Source organism: Taurulus bubalis (assembly GCF_910589615.1).
Source record: "Taurulus bubalis genome assembly, chromosome: 2".
In the NCBI taxonomy this organism is placed as follows: domain Eukaryota; kingdom Metazoa; phylum Chordata; class Actinopteri; order Perciformes; family Cottidae; genus Taurulus; species Taurulus bubalis.
Genome location: NC_136590.1, coordinates 3,100,140 through 3,121,913, shown reverse-complemented (window position 1 = coordinate 3,121,913; position 21,774 = coordinate 3,100,140). Strand labels below are relative to the sequence as shown.

Below are 21,774 nucleotides of genomic sequence, written 5' to 3'. Positions count from 1 at the left end.
ATCTGCTAGCCAGCACTAAACACACAAATCACACAAAGTGAGATCTGATGCACTGTGTTGGTCCAAAGGGAATCATCCTCTGGGAACACTGAATGACAGTCCTTAATTCCACACTCTAATAATAGGCTGGTTGTCGTGGTATTTTTTATTTTTTTTAAAGAGTATCTCATGTTGGTGCCTAAATATAAGACAGTTGATCTTTAATTATCATTTTAGCAGGCATACATTCATACATACATTACTTCAATGTTGGATATCACACCATTTTATGTCTTTTTGTTGTGACCTGCTCTGTTCTGAATATTGTCCTACTTTCTTGAATGCAATTCTCTAACTGGTGATGTAAAACACACAGTCATGCTGCACTTCCTCATCCCATCCATCAGCAGGTCTGCTGGGATCACTGGGATCACTACAACACACACATGAACCTTTAAACAAGTTCACGTTCAAATCTCCTAACTTAACAGTGGACGTGAACTTGAGGGCCGGCGTCGGCACACGTGGGTGAGCACGCCAAAAAGCCTTCTGGATGACACGCACATTGGACCAATCACAAAGCGTGGGTGTGAGGCATCGTCCAATCACAGCAGAGGGGAGGGCGCTGTTCGGAGATAGGGTGATTAAAAGGCGGGACCAGAGCTGTGACGTAGCCGGAACGCTTCCCCGACTTCTTGGGGGTTACTGGAGTTCATCATTTAGGATAGTACGATGTTCTCAGGGTAAGGCTTTTTTTCTACTGACCTATTGAGGCAACAGTGATCAATAGTGAGTTCTTTGAAATGAAGAAGCCCTTTTTTTATTTTAGTTTATGGACTGGCACATTAATGCATACCAATTAAAAAAACGTTTTAGAATTTGTGAGCACATAGAAATTGATTGTACAGCCCATGTTGTTTCGTTGCAGGTTGAATAAAAGTGACTTTCATCGCCTGTGTGCAGAGCAACAGAGCAGCGGACTGAGCTCTGCAGCATCATTTCAGATTTCTGAGACGTCGCACAGCTTTAATGATGTTGAGACGGGATAAATACAAAAAATAGTTTACTACAATGCAATGAAACATACAAAAGGGATGTTAACAATACACACATTAACAGGTACTATTGAGCATCACACACAAGACACTTAAAGCCTGTACGGCTCACACATGTGAGCTCTGATGTTGGAAGGAGCAGCAGAATATTAAAGCATGTTCTCACCATACGTTTTATTCTGAAATGTAATGCAGACTATATTGTTTGTACTCATGCCACCAGGATTATTATGAAGGAGCTACAATTAAAATCAAATTCTAAAATCCTTCTTCAAACTCCCTCGTGATGCTGACTCTCTGTTACGAATCTGTGTCTGACATCATCCTGATGACATCATCCGGGTTATTTTCTGAGACATGACAAAGTGTTCTCACAGGCTGAGTAGGACTCCACGTTGTCCTCTGTTTCTTTGTCTGTTTGTGTGTGTGTGTGTGTGTGTGTGTGTGTGTGTGTGTGTGTGTGTGTGTGTGTGTGTGTGTGTGTGTGTGTGTGTGTGTCAGTCTTTCACGTTGTAGTTTCTGATCTTGCAGGTCCTGCCGGTGGATCCGAGTCTGCTGGTCTTGGGAGTGTTTGATGTGGTTTTAGAAGGGCGGCCCCTCTGCTGGACCTCGGCTGTTGACTGGCCGCGCGCCGTCTTCTGGACACCGGCATCACCGGGCTCAGCCACCGCCTTCCGGCTCAGCTCACCCTCGCCATTAGGGGCAGACAAGAGAGAGGCAATGTGTAATGGCCGTTACAGATGACACGTGGTCTTTAACCAGGTAGATTCATTTGATAATGGAACCACGAAGATGAACCGAAAAGATGTGCCAGGATGCATGCGAGCTAACATCCTGGTTAGCATTGAGGCACGCGGCCAAAGTTTGATTTCCATGCAGGTGTGGACTCAGTTCTGTTTTACAGTACCTTAACATCACAGATACTTTCTCATTGCCTGGAATAAAAGAACATCTGGAACATGTGAATGGAAAATGGCTAAATTTATATCTTTATCCAAAACAATCCTAATGCAGCTCTCACACACACACACACACACACACACACACACACACACAGACCATCGAGAACAATTCGGGGTTCAGTGTCTTGTGGACAGCAGGAAGTGAAGCTTGAACCACGGATCTGTATCTAAATCTAGAAACAGATTTAGATACATATCTCGATACATATCCATATGCAGATCTAAATCTGTATCTACAGATTTTGATCCAGATGGAACATTTCTAAACATCTCTTTCTCGTTGCATGATCTCACCTTTACTCATACAGCTGTTTAAAATCGGCAATGAACTGCTTGACCCGGTGAGGACAGTTATCATAAGTGTACTGAAACCTTGTGCAAGGTTTGTCTGGTTTCACAATTATTAGATGGCATGAAGCTGATCTGGTTGAGAAACTGTTCCCTGGACAGTTGACAGAGACTACAATCACAAATTGGGCAACGACCCTCCGTCCATTTGTTCATCGCTGACCCAACCCACTGGGCCGAGGGGTTGGAGTCAGTGACAGGGTGATGTCGTGAGCACGTTCTGTCCCCAACACAGTATGCAGAATGCAGACACAGCTATTGAATCCCTGTTCACACAGGTCTCCACTGACCACAGGACTGTGTGGACCAGGCTGGGTGAAGGGTCTGCATGCTTCAGTGCATAGACAGCGTAGTGAGAAACAAGCAGCTGCTTAGCCAATTGGCTAAGGTTTGCATTCAACTAAATACTGAATATCTTTTAAACCTCAAGGTCTATTTGAATAATTTAAAAAGCTATACTATACAGAAAACCCTTGTGAATATAGATAATAAGTTCATATATGTGTCAGTGGTATATTAGTTTATGATAGTACACAGAAAAGGAAAATATATATATATATTTAAAAAAAGAAAATAAAAATATGTTATTTTATTATATCGTAACTGTATTAATGAATACTGAATAGCGTTGACATTATCAACATTGACTTATATTGACTTGTAAGGCCAGGATGTGCCATTTTTTGTTGCTGTTTGACACCAGAGGCCATGTGGACTGGTTGGGCTTGGGAGATCGACGAAGGTTGAAGAGGCTGAATCCACATGTCCACCCACCAGACTGGTAGACCGAGACCTGGCAGATTCTGCTCTCACTAACCGAGATGCGCTGTCATCGTCACATCCAGTCTGTGGGGTTGCAAAGGCCGCAAGGGGATCAAATGCACTCCAGAGTGAGACGGGGCCTCAGTGGTTTCTAGTTCCTAACCTTTGACCAATCTTGTAACCAAAGTTTGTTTTCTGAGGGGTTCTTAACGGCACTGAACCCTTTTTTACTTACATTTAATGCAGGGTTCAAACACATATCGACCAATGGATTTCCATGACTTTAAACCAAATTTCCATGACATTGAGTGAAAACTGGGTGTAAACAGTAAAAAGTGAGTAAATGTAGTATTTAAACTAACAATGAGAATACAAAGCATACAGTAAACCTTAAATGACACAAATGAATGAGACAATAGTTTGATTAAAAGAATAAACATTTATATAGAAGCCTGTATGTATTTTCCAGGAAATAACCATTGTAAAAATCCATGACTTTTCCAGGTTTTCCATGACGTACGAACCCTGTTAATGTGACAACTTGCCCATGATGTAATTAATGTGACATATTTCCGATATATATATATATATATATATATATATATATATATATATATATATATATATATATATATATATATATATATATTAGCCGTCATAAATCCATGATGGCTGAACCTGCAGGACCTATCATTACCACCACTGTGCCCTCATGGAGGAAGCCAACATTATTAACAGATAGTTAGGTTAGATAGTTAGGATTACATTGAGATGATATGATTTAGGTGTATCATCTCAATTTAAGTGTTTTAGCACACACTTAAAACCACTTAAAATGCATGCAAGCATTTGATCTCACTTTGCCATCACCATATGCTGCATGTCATTATTTAGATTTAAAAAACAACCTGATATGCAGGTGTTACAGAGATGCTAAGCAAGTTATGCTGGTGCGGTTACCTTCTGAGAACATAGATGGACTGAGTCCATGGTCCAGTATCTCCCACAGCTCGTTTAAGGAGCGCAGTGACGCCTCCGATGACAACCGAGACCTGGACAGACCCACGTCCACCGAGCTCGGAGACGTGAGCGTGTTCTCCTTTTTCTGGGGAGGAGAGAGATGTTTTAGAAAAGCCTGAAATCATAGAGATAGCTGGACGTGAATTGAAAAACAAGAAATATATTTTCTGTACTTTGTATACCTCCCAGTACATTATTATTACTATAAAAATATTTTAGAATGAACTCAGAGGCAGTTTTCACCTTGCTGAGCCTCTTATTGCTGATCAGTGAATGCAATATGTACTCTGTTACCTCAGGCCTGTCTGTGGTGTCCTGTCCCTGGGACCAAGGGTTGGCAGGACCCGGGTCGCTGGTTCCAGGTCGGAGTCGTTCAGCCAGAGGGCCAGCTCTCTGCCTCAGTGCGTACTGCAGCTCCTGAAGGCACAAGAGACCGTTAGTGGACCCACAGCGCTCTCTAGAGGTCGCACAGAGAAGTCCCCACCACCAGGAGCCCTGTCCCTCTGAGGTGTTCTGTGCTTTTGGACATGTGTGTAGAGGACCAGCTTATCACAAACAGCAGGTCAGTGGACTTGGCCTGCGAAGTCTGATGTGAAGGGATGTCGGTCTTTGACTCATTTTCTGAATGTTGTTGTGTCGTTTGTTCCTTCAGTAGGTGGAGAAGTCGGCACACTTGTCCAGTCGCTGTCGGTTTCCAATTTCATTTTGAATGTATTTCTCTTATTAGACCTTTGAGGTTTTTTGAATGGGTACAGCAGAAGGATCCTTTTCTGTATCCCCCCCTGTCTCATCGGGTTCAGCCCCGTCTGAACCCGATGAGTTGTGACTTTATCAATCCTCTGTCCGCATGTTTTGGATGGTAGTTTGAATCATTTCTGTTTTCATGCATTCCATTCATAGAAAGGGAGCATTTGAGTCACCAAACCTGCAAGTCTTTAGGCTGTGAGACTGAGAGAAAGGCCACTCCAACAGGCCGCCATCAGAAGCTGAACTCACACAAGTTATGGCGCCACATGGGAGACGATGTCTAGCTTGCCGTTACCACTCTGGTACTAAAATGAAACCTCTGTCCTCGAGGCACAATATGGGGGCGATACTTTACGACTGTGTGATGTAGAGGAGCCTCTGAAGGGAGTGGGAGGAAGAGCAGTGTATTGATGTAAACGGAGTTGGAGCAGATACCTGTGTGGTGAGCTGGTACTGCAGCTGTTCCAAAGCAAGCAGCCGATCCTGCTGCTCTTCTCGCGTCTCTGTGGAGGAGTCCCTCTCTGGCGCCACTGGTTCTGTTAGACACAGAGTTGTTTTACACTCTGCTATGCCTCCTACTCCCCTAACTCCTAGCTCCTCCATCCTCTGACTAAACACCTAAATCGATTTTAGGTCTGACATCATCGAGCATGTTCCAAACACACATCTAATGTATTATATATATACAAACTCACCTAAAGGATTATTAGGAACACCTGTTCAATTTATCATTAATGCAATTATCTAATCAACCAATCACATGGCAGTTGCTCCAATGCATTTAGGGGTGTGGTCCTGGTCAAGACAATCTCCTGAACTCCAAACTGAATGTCAGAATGGGAAAGGGCAATTTTGAGCGTGGCATGGTTGTTGGTGCCAGACGGGCCGGTCTGAGTATTTCGCAATCTGCTCAGTTACTGGGATTTTCACGCACAACCATTTCTAGGGTTTACAAAGAATGGTGTGAAAAGGGAAAAACATCCAGTATGCGGCAGTCCTGTGGGCGAAAATGCCTTGTTGATGCTAGAGGTCAGAGGAGAATGGGCCGACTGATTCAAGCTGATAGAAGAGCAACTTTGACTGAAATAACCACTCGTTACAACCGAGGTATGCAGCAAAGCATTTGTGAAGCCACAACACGCACAACCTTGAGGTGGATGGGCTACAACAGCAGAAGACCCCACCGGGTACCACTCATCTCCCTACAAATAGGAAAAAGAGGCTACAATTGGCAAGAGCTCACCAACATTGGACAGTTAAAGACTGGAAAAATGTTGCCTGGTCTGATGAGTCTCGATTTCTGTTGAGACATTCAGATGGTAGAGTCAGAATTTGGCGTAAACAGAATGAGAACATGGATCCATCATGCCTTGTTACCATTGTGCAGGCTTGTGGTGGTGTAATGGTGTGGGGGATGTTTTCTTGGCACACTTTAGGCCCCTTAGTGCCAATTGGGCATCGTTTAAATGCCACGGCCTACCTGAGCATTGTTTCTGACCATGTCCATCCCTTTATGGTCACCATAGACCCCCACAGTCACCAGATCTCAACCCAATAGAGCATCTTTGGGATGTGGTGGAACGGGAGCGTCGTGCCCTGGATGTGCATCCCACAAATCTCCATCAACTGCAAGATGCTATCCTATCAATATGGGCCAACATTTCTAAAGAATGCTTTCAGCACCTTGTTGAATCAATGCCACGTAGAATTAAGGCAGTTCTGAAGGCGAAAGGGGGTCAAACACAGTATTAGTATGGTGTTCCTAATAATCCTTTAGGTGAGTGTGTGTATATATATATATATATATATATATATATATATATATATATATATATATATATATATATATATATATATATATATATATATATATATATATATATATCATGAGTAAATTAGACACTATTAACAAATTAGATCCACACTAGGTTGCGTTCCCCAATTCTTTCTACACATTTGGCAGCATGCTGTGCGTCGGCGGTAATTTGCCGTCGCCTCAAAACGACAGTGGAGTGAACGGGCACGTCTCGTTGGCTAAATCCAGTTCATGCATTCTCTCATCTCTCTCTCACATCCCCACTGAGAGGAGCGGTGACGAGGGGATCAGAGGGGAACGTTCACATCCGATACCAGAAACTGGCACAAATACCAGGATGTACTGCATCCGGTTGCATTGTGTAGTATGAAAGCCGGCGTGCTTTTCTAACCCACAATCCTCTGCACAGTTCAAGGTGCACTGTTATGAGGAAGAAGTATGTTCCAATTGAATACTCCATGCAACAGTGTGTACTTTGCTGCAGTATTTACTAAGAGTGAAAAGAAAAAGTCTCCTTTGTTGGATTAGTGTAATAAACCACTCATCTGTGATTCAAGTTCAGCTCCATTCATGCGTAGTGCGAGTAAAACAACTGATAGCGTATTACATTTGGTGTCTCTCTTTTTTTTTTTTTGATATTTGAAGGATAATGCCATTTGATTTATTCTCATAATGGAGCATATATTAGGCTTTGGCTGATGGAGATATAAATAAATACTTGCTGGAAGGGTGCGTTTACAATATTTAAAAAGTTATAGAAGTAAGATTAAATGTGTTTGTTAGTGTAGATGTCAGCTGGGGTCCCGTGCAAACAAACCAAGCCAACAGACTGCCGTGTGTGTGTGTGTGTGTGTGTACCCTGTGGTCCAGCAGCGGTGGTCTGGGCTCGGAGGCGGTTCCCCATCTCTATCAGCTGCTGCTTCTCTCTGCTCAGACGGGCGATACAGGACGCCGCCCGCTTCAGCCTGGTGCGCAGCAGAGGGTCGCTTCTAGCCGCCTGCCCGTTCTCTAACAAGCCAGCAGCCAGCAGACCTGAGGCCTGCTGCCGTCGCAAACACAGGTTCTCCTCGTGGAGCCGTCGCAGCAGCGCACTCTGGAGGGAAGAGGAGATGCAACGTGAAGGAACCGGGTTGCTGCAGCGGCTGAAACACAATCTCTCCCCGTCATCTCATAGATGACTGGTGAAGTGACCCATTTTTCAGCACCTGTTCCGTCAGGTCGGCCAGAGCCGAGTCCGTACGTCTGTCCTCCGGCTGCGCCAAAGCAGAGGCGTCGGCCCTTTTCTTCCAACACGGACCACCTGAGGGTAACATGCCACATACGAGAGGACGAAGACGAATGAAAGCAAAGTTACTGAAAAGTGCCTTAAAAATTAATTATGTAAAAATACATCCAACAAGTTACAGTTTAAGTAATTAAAGCGAACATCAATTTGCTAAAGAACCTAACCTCTTAAAATGTATATATATATATATATATATATATATATATATACATCGACTGTATTTTGTAAAATGAAAGCTTAATCATGCCATTATTTAAATCATCCCTGTGTGTGTGTGTGTGTGTGTGTTGATATCCCAGCCAAAGTGTATATTTGATTAACGTTTAAGTGCCACAAGGTTACAATAGCTACATGTTAAGTATATTATTGGAATCCATGCATATATTTCACAATAAAAGCCTTAAATTAAGGTAAACTGAAATGCTACAGGACCATTACGGATACAGGAAGTAAGAAGTTTGTGTAATAGCATAATGTCGCAGCAACTACTACTGAAATATGAGCATAACAACTTACACAGTGAGGTCTGTCTCTAAAATAAGCCTGCTTTAAATAAAGGATGCAGGGAGATAAGGGCTTCGGTCACTATTTGGGAATTTGCATGAATTTATATGGGGCACAAGCAGAATAACAATGGATTAATGCATGTTTTCAAATCCGATATAGACATGTTTGAACTGAACGTTTTGAGTAATAGTTTTCCTGAATAATTTAGTCTCCAAATCCGAATTACAATTGTGTTCATGCAAGGGTGGTAAAGCTTTCACAGCGTTTCTAGTGAGCCTCCACAACTGCAACCCTGGAGGAACAGACGCAGGATACCTTCTTTAGGTCCCTGCTTCTGCAGATGTGTGCTGTCTGGAAGTAAGGGTGCCAGATGTTCTGCAGGTTTGTCTGTGGCGGTGTCCGGGCTGGGCCTCCTCGCGGCGCCTTCTAGCTGCCCCTCGAGATGCCTGCACCGAGCCTTTAGTAGAGACACCTGCTCCAGAGCGTAGTCTGTGGACAGTTTCACAAAGATATTTTAGTGTCAGGCCAGTCTTCATTCTGACATTTATTAAGCTCTAAAAATGAGCAGTGCTCATTTTTAGCTGCTGGCCCCGATGGCATCCCCGGACCCTCGCTCTGGGCCGTGCGCTGGGCAGCTGACTGAGGTCCTGACTGACTCATCCTGTCCCCGGCCCAAGTAGCTGTCCCCACATGCTTTAACACCTCCATCATGCCGAGGCTTAAACACTCCACTCACACCTTAACATGTTCACGCTGTGACACATAAAAGAGATGTTTCTCATGCACAGCGAGGCAAACAGCCTATCACCCAAAGCTGAGGGAACGCTATCAGTATCAGTTGGTTGGAGCATATCTTTTGTTGGTTCTTGACGCCAAGGATAGCGAGGGAATAGCAATGTCGGACAAAGAGGTAGATTCACTCTGCCGCGGAGGATGGTCACCTGCTGGAGGTGGTTCTCTGGTACATAGACCTACAAGTCGGACTAGCTCGTCGTTACATGTGTTTTCTGACAAAAGGAGAGAGGACGGTCTTTCGGACACACATCAATGTTGAAAAGCCATGAAAAAGTGCATTGAGCATAATATGTCACCTTTGTAAAAGTAATCCTGTGTGAAAGTGGCCCCTGGAGCTACACAATAAAAAGGTCAGTGTTGCATCAGTACACACAGTAGTGAATATGCATTTTTTTTTACTGAAATGTGATGAAAACTATCAACCATGTCCGTATAGGAGAGTGCTGTCCACACCTGCTGGGCTGACTTTGAGGGAGACGTCAGTGGATTGGTCCGGTGGTGCGGTGGCCATCTGAGTGGTCGCTGTAGGAGGGATGGGGGCTCCTGGGTGCTGAACTGGTGGAGGAGAGGAGGCCTGAGGCTGAGCGGGTAGGAGAGGAATAAGACCCTCCATGTCCTTCCTCATCTCAGTAACCACGGCCCGCAGGACGCCGTTCTGCTGCTGTAGACGGTAAATCTCCTCTGATGCCAGAGAATCGACCTTTGGTGTGAGACCCTGTGGGTGGATGAACACAATCAGAGCGGTGTACATTCACCAGGAGGCATTATTGGCTCATGTCTGTGTTGTGGGTTGGGTCTGTTACTGTTAGAAATGTATTGTGTAAACATAATCTGCTAAAGCCTCTATATATGGTTCATGTTAGGGTTAGGTTCATGTTACTACAAACAGGCTTCGAGTACATTGAACCACAGGTACCTGTTACTCAGGAAATGATGTTATGTCTCAAAACGCGGAATCCGTCCGGCACTTGCCTATATATACTGTGACAGGTGCGCTCCTCGGGGTTCTTCTCAGGTACTATCCCCGAGACTGAACCACTCTATTGGACGACCAAAAGAGACTCTCTATGCCTTTGTAAGGATTACCTTGAATTGAAATACTCAAAACATATTGCTTGCTATGACTTTATAGTAAATGTAAAGTAAAAACAGGGACTACCTTGAATTGAAATACTCAAAAAAGACATTGCATGTACATTGTCTTAAGTACTAAAAGGAAGACCTTTTCTAGGAACAAAACAATTACTGTATTGTATATTCTGCCTTTTTGAATAAAACCAATAAGCTCTGAAATAAGAGTTTAGAAAAGACTTTTCAGGTTATCGAGACACCGTTAACCAGGGAACACGATCCAGCACGTTCCTGCCTCGTTTCCAGATCCAGACAAATGTAAGTAATTGTTTGGATTTCACTGTGTGTAAAACGGTTCATCTTCCTTTCCTATTAGAGGAAACAGTTCAGTGGATCACGTGGCTCAACGAAATAGGTAGGCCACGGGGAGATACCGAACGAAAGGGGTTTCTGTGAAAAGAATAACATCCGTCATTGTCTCTATGAACTGTAATCGAAAGCAAACTGAGAGGAAAACTTTAGGGTTCTAAATCGGGCCCTCCTTACACGGCTGGCGTAAGGAGAAGGCGCTCCCAGTGTTTAGGAGGTGTTGACCTGTTCAGGAAGCTGTGATCACCTGATGGATTACAGTTCTCTCACTTGGGTGTTCTGCTTCAACCTCCAGTTTCAGTCACATTGATGGTGCACAGCCGATGAACCAACAGACATATGCATAGCGTGTTCCCATGATGCATCTTGTATTTTGTGTTTCTGCTATCTGGATAGCCAGTAGTCAGTATTCAGTATTGTCCAGCTTCAGTAAGTATTGTATAGCTTGAACACGGCAAGTGAAATGGTTGCATATTATCGCACAAGCTTGGAACATGCAGCCTAATTTCTTTAAATAATAAGTCAACAGATATATCATGTCTTTCTAGAGCGTCATACCAGGTATTCAGCTTAAGTGTTTTTGGGAGTCATTCGAGAAGGTTTGCATGGACAGGAACTTGATACGTGTTTCCTCGCACAAAAGGCTGGCAGGTTGGCACCGAGCCAGACTTAAAGGCCATCGCACCTCTCAGGATGCTTGAGGAAAAGACCAAAGGCCTCAGAGCTCCATGAGGAGAATTTGGGATAGCAAATACCTCGATGTTATATGGTTGTTCGGGTGGTTAGCCTGTAATGGGCCAGGTAACCCTTATGAGGAGGGTTATAAGGCACGTCTACCCATATACAATGTGAGATACTCTTTGAGGTAACGCCATTAAACGGAGTCCTGAGATCAGCATGGCTGAACAGTTTGCTTGTGGCTCGTTTGAACCAAAGCAGGTATTGCTCCCTGAAGGAAGACATTCGAGGAATTACGAGAAGTAAACCTAGAGAGTAGAGAAATGGTAGGGTGGCTTTTCAGTCAATGAGCTGTTAAGTTTTCATGGGAAATGTGTCCAGGGAACAGCTGTTGGTATTTCAGTGACAGGGATCATTGCTGGGAACACTGAACTATTCAGTCAGCTTTTCACTGAGATGCCCTGGCAGCCGGAGTATGTCTCCTCTTACTTAAGCAACGGATAACGCAGTGTGCAGAGGTGACATTTTGGCCAGAGGATAGTGGAAGTGGGAAGGTCATGAGATATAAGAAAATGGAATGAGTTCGTCGTGAAAATCTTCCAAACAGAATATGGCATTTCTTCATAGAAAAGGTTGTCACCAAAACCTATTTCCCTTTTTGGTAAAACCCCTATTTTACTCCTGGCACCTTTTCTAATATTACAGGGTACAGAATGAACTACTGAAGGTATTGTTGAAGTACTGGTACCTTTTCTAATATTACAGGGTACAGAAATATCTCAAAACTAATGAACAGCGGGCTGAGTTCATCTCCATCAGGACAGAACCCGTGGTCAACATGTTAGTACCTGTTAAAGCTTCTATCCGTCGGCCCAGTGTGAGGAGGATGTGTTCTCACCTGGACTGCCTGGTCTCTCTCTGTCTTTACAGAACGTAGTAGGACAGTCAAGTCCTGCAGGTCTTGTTCTTTCTCCTTCAGCTCAGCTTTAGCCTGAAAGAGACCAACATTACACTCTAGTGTTCATATCATTATCCATCGCATTGTCAAACCAGCGTAGCCACAGACGTGTTACAGTGTTGTCGTTGTATGTTATATCTTTTATGTCATTAAATGGATTTTGTGAGTTGGAAAATCGGTCTAGATCGGTATTACGGTGGAGAAGTCTCACAATGTTTGTTTGTTTTGTTTATCATTAACTTATGCTGAGGAACCTTATGATTAATAATGACTGTGTTCATGATTATTTGATTGATTGCTTTTCACTAAAGATGTGTCTCTCAACAAAAGGTATGGTAAAGTGATTACAGTATGTATTAGTGCAGTTATAAGCCGGGATAATGTTGACATTTGCATTCTGGGTCATTTAAATCTGTAGGCCTCGTGGTCTCTTTTCTCATCACTTAGTGATCGTGGTGATAATATCTTAAATCCACAATATCAGAGTCCACCTGAGAAAAACTAGGACTATATTACCGGTACATGTTTTAGATGAAGCAGCAGGTCTGGCAAAACGGACTGTTGTAAATTGTGATGACCTCAGTAAATCTAGCTGAAAACATAACTTTCAAAAGGTGTTATATATTCAATTAATTTCAATCTGATTCAATTTATTTTGTATAGCCCAAAAGCCCAAATCCAAAATTTGCCTCAGAGGGCTTTACAATCTGTACACTTCCTCTATCCCGGGACCTCACGTCGGTTCAGTAAAAACTCCCCCCAAAAACCCTTTAACGGGGAGAACAGTGCATAAATGATATGTGACCTGTGCATTTAACCCATCCTATGCATAATGCAAGGGGCTAAGGAGAGAGCTGCACCTTGCCAACACACAGGCTGAGGCCTGGTAGTATCTCTATATTGTATAATATGTCACATTGGGGCCATTTGCCTTGCTTCCAAATAATAAATAAAAAAACTGTTGCAAAAGTAAATCTAGCTCAGTATACTGATCTTACTGAAGCAGCATCCGCTTCAAAACACAGGCAAACTGCATCCACATGCGAAAACCCACAGGAGGTGAACTCTACTGTGCCACGTGCACCAGTAAAGCCATGTGCACTAGTAAAGCTGCATGCGGCTTTACTAGTGCACGTGGCTTTACTGGTGCATGCAGCTTTACTGGTGCACGCGGCTTTACTGGTGCATGCATCAGTAAAGCCGCGTGCACCGTGCAGAGGTGGTGTCGTGCATGAGAGGCGGACCTGGTCTCGAGCCTGGGTCAGGTCTTGTATGAGCTGCTCATTGGTGAGGTAGTGCTGGGCCTTCATGTCCTCGCAGCGTCTCTGCCAGTCCACCTCGACCTGAACTTGCATCTGCTCCAAGGCCCTCTCTCTCTTCAGACCAGCACTCAGCTGCTGCTTGTACCTGATAACACACACAAAGATGATATCAACCACAACAACAACTCAACATAAGTGATTAATTAACATCTCAAATGTCTTCCCTGTAACCTCTGAGGTCTCCTCCTCTTCGTTGCTCACTACCTCCCTCCACGCTCCTGCTGGTCTCCTCACCGCTCTGTCTCCTCCCTGCTCCTCTCCCGCTCAGCGTGGAGTTTGGTTTCTCTCTCGTTCAGGGCGATGATCTCGGTGTCCTTGACAACCATCTCACTGGAGACCTGACTGATGTACTCGTCCCAGCCGGACCGGGTTGCTTCCACCTCTGAGCGAAGCCTTTGGAAAGCACACACACGCACACATGCGGACTCACGCACTGAATGAGCAGCCGCCTGCAGCAGGTTTGCGTTCCTCCCTCACCTCTGGATCGTCTCGTCTCTCTGCGTCGTGGCCTCCCGTCGCTCCCTCTGCGTGCCGCGTAGCTGTGCAGCCAGAGCCTCCACCTCCGCCTGCAGTTTGACTCCGCGTTCCTCAGCCGTCTGCAGCCGCTCCGTGTGGGCCCTGCGCTGAGCCTCCAGCTGAGCATCGCGCTCCTTCAGGGCCCGAGCCGCCTCCTCGCATCTGTCCACAAACAGTCAGGTCTTTTCTTTTACAAGGTGACGTGGAGAGTCATTACCACGATGAGAGAAACACATTGGTTTTGGGCTCAGTTATATACCTTTCTTCCAAAGGGTCGGGTAACACACGAACATGCACAGACAGCGAGTGTGTAAGGGAGGAGGAAAGGTGCATCAGAGGTGAGGCGCTTTATAACGACACACCTGCGGAGCGCTTTGTACTCCTCTGAACACCTAAGAGCTCGTGTTCAGGGTAACTCACACCGGTTTCCTCCAGGTCATGCACCGGGTTTCAGCAAGTGCGTGTGTGTGTGTTTGTGTGTGTGTGTGTGTGTGTGTGTGTGTGTGTGTGTGTGTGTGTGTTTGTGTGTTTGTTCGTGTGTATGTTTGTGCGTGTGTGTAGGTGGATGGATGGATGGATGGAATGGATGTGGGTGTATGTATTTATGTGTGTATTTGTGTGTGTGTGTGTGTGTGTGTGTGTGTGTGTGTGTGTGTGTGTGTGTGTGTGTGTGTGTATGCTTGTGTATGTATGTTCCATCAATTCTAAATAATAAAAACAATTACCAATGAGATCAGACATCACAGCTATTCTGTTTTTCTGGTTTCTTTTTTTCACAATATCTGATCCTCCACCGCTCTCACACAAAATACAGACAATGGTGACGGACCTGTACTTGTGTATCTCTTCTCTAGTCTTCCAACCACTCAAAGATCTTTAACGCTACTCATCATTCACCCATTCATACACTGATGGGAGGGACTAAGGTGCCACCTGCCCATCAGGAGTAACTAACATTCACACACCGCAGGCACAGCTACGGGAGCAATTTGGGCAATTTGAGTGCCCAGTCAGTGAAAACAGACAGAAATATTGTTTTAGTCTGATTTAGTTCTATTACAAAGACATTGGGTACGAAAGGGAAGAGTTCCTTGACTCAACACCTGGTTTAATGAGCCAGCGTTCTTTGAATAAACAGCAGTATATTACTACATATTTGGAATATCATGTTATCACTTCTGTTGCCACACGTCAAGACCAGCCGGCAGCGTGGCCTCTGATTGGCTCCTGTGGCATTCTTTGTTCACATTCCGGACTGAAGATGGTGGCATTTTGGGACCCTACCCTCTGCTGGGAAAGGTCATGTGTAGATAGACATTCTGTGGAGCCTTTTGTTAAGGTTTGCCTCGCCAAAATGCCCAGTCCAGAGGAGACATCCCAGGTCCTGTTCGGGTCTGATCCTGGCCCTGAGATCATCCGAACAAAGAAAGCTGGGGTCTGGACTGCTTTTTGTTTCTGCTCCTATAGCAACAGGTATTTCACTGGAAAATATCTACACACCTTCTACAAACAGGTGTGTAGAGGACACGACTGATGTGTGTCATGTTCCTAGCCGAGCTGCTGGCTCTGATGTTGTCAGGGACTCACTTCTTGATGTGGTCGTCCTCCTCCTTCTTTAATGTGGTCTCCATCCATCTCAGCTCGTCCTCAAGCTCCTTTATCCTGAGACACAAAATCACACACACAACTTGTAAAGAAGACACACACACTAGCACGCGCACACACATGCACGCACATATGCACACACACCCTCACACACACATATGCACGCACATACACATACAAACATACACGTGCTTGCACACATATGCTTGCACACACATTCACGCACACACACACGTGCACATGCACGTACACATACGCACACACATATGCACACATACGCATACACACACACGTGCTTGCACATACGCACACTCACACGCACACACACACCCCCCTACTTGTGGTCCTTGGCAGCAGCGAGGTCCTGGGCGTCGTGCTCTTGCCGCTGCAGCCGGCTCTGTATCTGCTGACAGAACTCCTGAGAAGCTGCCAGAGCGTCTGTGGACTGATGCCGAGCCCGGAGGTGAACTTCATTCTCTTCAGACAGCAGCTTCACCTGGAAGAAGATCGAAGGTCAACAAGAAAATCATGTTTTCTGCTGTCAGTCTTTATATGGAATACTTAGATTTAGAATATCAATATCGTAGATACTTATACAAGTTGGGAGTTGTGAATAACAGAAGGACTTTGCGTATATGTTCACGAATAGATGAGTTTTTCTGTCCAACACAAACGGCGCTCTTCCCCTCTCCTCACCTTCAGCTCACAGGACAGCACCACAGCGTGCATCGCATCCGTTCTCAGGTTGAACTCGTGTTCCCGCTCTCGCCGTTCACGATCAGAAGCTGCCGTCATCTCCTGATGGACGGAGGAGAGTGAGCACATTCCATACATGGTCAGACACAGGCTAGGACTGAACACACAAGTGAAAGAAAATACAGTACCATTAAAACAATTGAAGACAATGGGTCTGTTTGTCCTCGAGTATTATTTTATTTTCGATAGAGTAAAGGGAGGATGCTAATTAATCTTATACGCTGGCATTAAACCCTCCTATTTATCCACTGGCAGACAGATCGCATCACAGACACAATTATTACTTCTAACAGACGCCACAGAGCTCTTTTATCTGGGTTCATCCTAAAGGTCTGCTGTACATCCCCTTTGAATGTCTCTGTGTGTGTGTGTGTGTGTGTGTGTGTGTGTGTGTGTGTGTGTGTGTGTGTGTGTGTGTGTGTGTGTGTGTGTGTGTGTGTATGTGTTCACCTGTCTCTGTAGGGTCAGCTCTCGTTCCACCTCTTGTATCCTGCACTGCAAATCCCATTTCATCCTTTCATACTCCTCTGTTAGCGTCTGGATTTCCTCAGCCATAGAGCTACAATCCAGTCACACACACACACGCACACGCACGCACACACACACACACACACATATATATTACCACTGGAGAACTTCTAATTTGGGGTTGCGGCAAAACATTTACAATGAGTGAAGATGTAATTTTGGGGAATGACCTAAATGTCTACAAAGTTCAAAACAAGAAATGTTATTTTTATTTCAGTTGGAAGTAGTAATCCATCTCTAAATCTTGAGATGCACAAGTAGCAGTGGAGGGATGAGAGGATCAGGCCTGTAAGTGAAGAACTGTAATCATTGTAGAGGAAAGCTAATTATCTAAATGATTCAAAATGAAGGTGTTTGGGGGAGATGAGCCATGTTCTCCTCGTCCCATTTAGCACATTTAAATGTCCGGCAATTCTTTACAATATGGAACTGACGTTGTAGTTTTTCTAATTGGTTTATTAATCATGCACATTACTATTGCAGCCAAACCCATAAAAGACAACCACGTTACACTGTCTGTCTATTGTTTGACACAATCGCTGCATAAAGCGAAGGCATCTCATTCATAGTGTGCGCTGGGATTCACACTTCTTTCACACTTTCTTATTCTCAACTCCTTCCCTCTGACTCACCGCTTGAGCTCGTCCAGCTGCAGGCGGCTTCCCGCTCTCTGCTCCTGCCTCTCCTCCGCCGCTCTGGCTCTCTGCTGCTGCAGCTCAGAGACCTGCACGCGGAGCCGGTCCACCTCCACCTGCCTGCAACGGAGACCAGGATGTCAGTACCAGTCCATCGAGGCTGGGGACATTACTGGAGTTTGGTTACTTTATTAGGACCCGTAGGTAGACTTGGTTTGGTATAATAGCAATAATGATAGTAATACACTTGACTTGAAGTGTATTTCACATGAGGAGAACACTTTCATACAAAGAACAAGAGCAAAAAGTGTAAAAGTAGCAGTTTACGTCCATGTCTGTCCAACATGTCATCACTTCATGATTCTGTTCTATTAGACATTTGTGTGAAGTTGTCAACTCTTGAGTGATGTTGTTCCTCGCACATTCCTTTTCATTTATCATATCTTGCATTTCATTTGCTCAATGCACATTTTGAATATTTTAGTTTTGAGTGGATTTTTCAGTCATTTTCTCAAACGCTGTCTTCTACTGATATTTTACTCTGTGTCACACGTGATCTAGCCTGACCTGGACCTGGGTTGGCGAGGGCGAGATGCAGAGTACCTGTCGAGCCCCGCAGTCAGAGCTCTGGCCGTCAGGACGTCGTATCTCTCCAGCTCTCGGTCTCGTTCGTCCACGATGGCCAGGTTGAACTGGAAATCTTCCCTCAGTTGCTGGTAACGTTCTCTGACAAATGAAGCGTGACAAAATAATTCAGAGGCCGCCACTGGACTCAAAAAGAAAGACATTGGCTCACGTGTGTAAAGTCAAATCACTTTTAGTCCTAAAAAAAACAGAACGTTCCACAGAGTTCTCTCAGAGAGACTTTAACCACACTGGAGCCAAGGCCAGAGACGGAGAATAGATTTCCCTGTCAGTCTGTGAGTGTACAATGATCAATGGTATCAGAAGCTGCACTGAGATCCAGGAATAGAAGCTCTGAATAAATAGTCAGCACACGTTCTTTCGGGAGTGCAGCTTCAGTGGAGAGCGGGGCCTGGACTCTTAGCTCTATGGCGTAGACACTGCTGCATATTTATTTAGAGACCGGTGTGGTTTCCTCAGTAAAGGTTCAACCACAGCAGATTAAGGCTATCGGGGACAGAGCTATTTGTAGATGACAAATTAACTATATTCTGCATCACAGGAAATGAGCCGAAATCTTTAAAAGGTTTAGCTAGAAGCTAAGGGTGCGTTCCATTTCAGTTTGGAAGTTCAACTTCAAAGCCCCCTGAAGTAGGAAAGTCAGAAGAACCTCACAAACTCCAACCTCAAAATCCAAGATGGCCGGCTGCCGTCTAAGTAAGTGAAAGCTGTACATAGTCTTATTCGTGTGTCATTAAAGCCATCCAATACTCCAAAGAAATAGGTTGCTTCTCTTTTTCTTTTTTCAAGGCAAGTAGTTTGAATCGCTCTCTTGAATAGAGAAAAAGAGAATTAAACTATTATGCCACGTCCTCCAGATTGGACGTTATATTGAAAATATGTTGAGCAGCCTGGGCATCAGGGGCATTGGTAATGTCGGGTGGAGAAGCTTCATGAACTGGTTTCACATAAACCACTCTGCTGGACCCCCCAGCCTTCTGAGCAAACAGGTCCACATGGGACTCTGCTGCCCCTGAAAGGGTCCTGTTTGTTTTGTTCCTGTTTGTTTTGTTCCAGTTTGTTCAGCTCGGTCCGCAACCCCATCCGCCCAGAAGTCCTCCATTATAATCTCTCCACGCTCACTGCGTCCACCGGTCAGTGGCTCAAAGACTTGATGACAGGAAGCACCAGAAGAGGCTGGGGGAAGAAGCATCCCCTGCTTTATGGTCTGTTTGACTCCAAATGGACCATCATCTACTAAATGAACATCATGCTGTATTGAAGAAGACTTGAAACTAGAGATTGAGACATAAACTCATGTTTACAATGTTTACTGAGGGAATACATCAAGAGAGAAGCGAGTCATCATCTCATAGACTCCTCATAGGTCGCCCCCCACAGTGCAACATCACTACTGTCGGCTAGGATATTACCCAGCAAACATCTCGGACAGTCACATGACCAGAGCTTTGCTTTAGAAAGAGGTTTTCGCATCTGACTTCATGCTCATGACTCGACTTTATGTTTCTCACAGTACGGCTCATCATCCTCATCATCATCAGCGTGGAACAAGTGATGATGACAAGTCTGTCAAGTTGAGAGAGTTTGGTGACTCTTAGAGTGCTCGCGGAGATTTAGGGTGAGGATACAAAGATGTTAGTCCAGTTGTGTATTTAGACAGACAGAAATACAGCTAAATCAAGGACAATGCAAACATGAACATGTAAGAATAAGCTATCTGCATGCATAGATAGCATTACAGGGAGGTGAGGAAATATGCTCCTTTTGTTATTTGCTGTAAGAGTTCTAATGTTCTAACTGTGTTAAGGAAAAATGTATTTCTGGTCCAATTCTGTGGCTGATTTTTATTCAGAAGGTCACAACAAAGCTGTAGAATTCTCAGGGTTATATTCTGAGTTACAGGAAACATCAGTTAAACAAACGCTTCTCAGGAAGGACAGGGGACCATGAAACTATCAGCACCCAACATGAATTTAAAGACGTCCTCTTAGGCTCTGGATAATTGTGATGGACGATATTGTATATTATAAAAGAATATTTCCAGCTAACAGCTGAGGTCAAATTGACTGTGGTTCTGATGTGAGGGGCACAGAGCAAGTACCTGAGGGAGAAGCTCTCCTGCTGGGCTTTGTTGAGGGAAGTCTCCAGCTGGTGATCCCTTGCAGCCAGCAGCTGCTTCCACTCCCTCTCTTTACTGGCCAGCTGGGCCTCCAGCGCTCCCAGTCCGCTGTCCCCGTCTGACTCCATGGTGGAACTGGGATGCACCTAGGGGGCCACAGTATAGGTCGTCATGCGTCGCAGCTCGTAGCGTTCATGTTAATAACGAGCCACATTGTTTCTGTCACACCATGGTGACGTTCACATCCATGATTCATGAAGCACACGCTCACAGGTGCCTCATTCCAGACCTCTTCTTATAAAGACCTCCATCTCTGAGATGATGACAAGTATCTGCAGTAGCAGCAGAAAAAAAGACTAAACACATAACACACGTTTTGGGGTTTAACTTTATAATAACAGGCGGGGTTCATACACATTCTGACCAATGTGTTTCCATAACTTTAAACCAAATTTCCATGACCAAACATGTTGTGAAATCTCGGTGTATACATGAAAAAGTGTGAATGCAATATTTAAACTAACAATGAGATTTCCAAAGCATACAGTAAACCTTAAATGACACAAATGAATGAGAGACAATAGTTTGATTAAAAGAATAAACATTTATATAGATTTTATAAGCAAATTAATTATTTCAAACTCAATGTAAATGAACGTCATGAACACATGAATATAACACATTTCCACGACTTTTCCAAAACTTTTGGAATTTAATTTTTTTCAAGGACTTTTCCAGGCCTGGAAACAACCATTTTAAAATTCCAAGATTTTTCCAGGTTTTCTACTACCGTAAGAACCCTGTAACATGTTTCAATATATAATAATAATAATAATAATAATAATAATAATAATAATAATAAATAAAATAATAATATATATAAATGCATTCAATACACACTGACGAGGTTAGCGGTAGTACAGGTGAGTACAACCAGGCGGCTAGCTAGCTAGCTAGCTTACCATAACACAGGAGCCTTGGCTCCGGTACCTGCAGACTTCCGGTCTGGGGCTCACGAGCCCTCACACGTCACAGCCGACACCACCCGTAACGGTCAAACGAAGAGCCGTTTCCCGCCTCACGTTCAACAACGACGTCACAAAAAAACGAGCAGTAGTTTTCTGTCTACCGAAACTTAACTTGTTCCTGCGGGACGCGAGTGTTTGCCATGGCAACCGTGCCTCTGTCAAATCCTTCCCCCGGCTCCAGCGATGCGATGGATGGTTCCACGGGCGCCGCCGCATGTTAATAAATAGCCAGCGACAGAGGCGCGCTCACGCGGTCCTGAAGAAGCGC

At 44.5% G+C, this 21,774-nt stretch overlaps 1 protein-coding gene across 1 annotated transcript; it reads right to left on the bottom strand.

Moving 5' to 3' along the window:
- Positions 1–1,531: 1,531 nt before the first annotated feature.
- On the bottom strand, positions 1,532–20,727 carry ccdc57 (coiled-coil domain containing 57; the record flags this gene model as incomplete). The annotated part of the gene is made up of 21 exons (XM_079237213.1): positions 1,532–1,723; positions 1,959–1,969; positions 4,067–4,211; positions 4,421–4,543; positions 5,309–5,403; positions 7,548–7,782; positions 7,895–7,989; positions 8,797–8,970; positions 9,730–9,991; positions 12,293–12,385; positions 13,597–13,759; positions 13,909–14,067; positions 14,152–14,352; positions 15,778–15,852; positions 16,134–16,291; positions 16,492–16,593; positions 17,002–17,110; positions 17,712–17,834; positions 18,318–18,440; positions 20,461–20,624; positions 20,707–20,727. The coding sequence occupies 21 exons, from the start codon at positions 20,725–20,727 to the stop codon at positions 1,532–1,534; spliced, it is 2,823 nt and encodes a 940-aa protein (XP_079093339.1).
- Between the last annotated feature and the right edge of the window lie 1,047 nt (positions 20,728–21,774).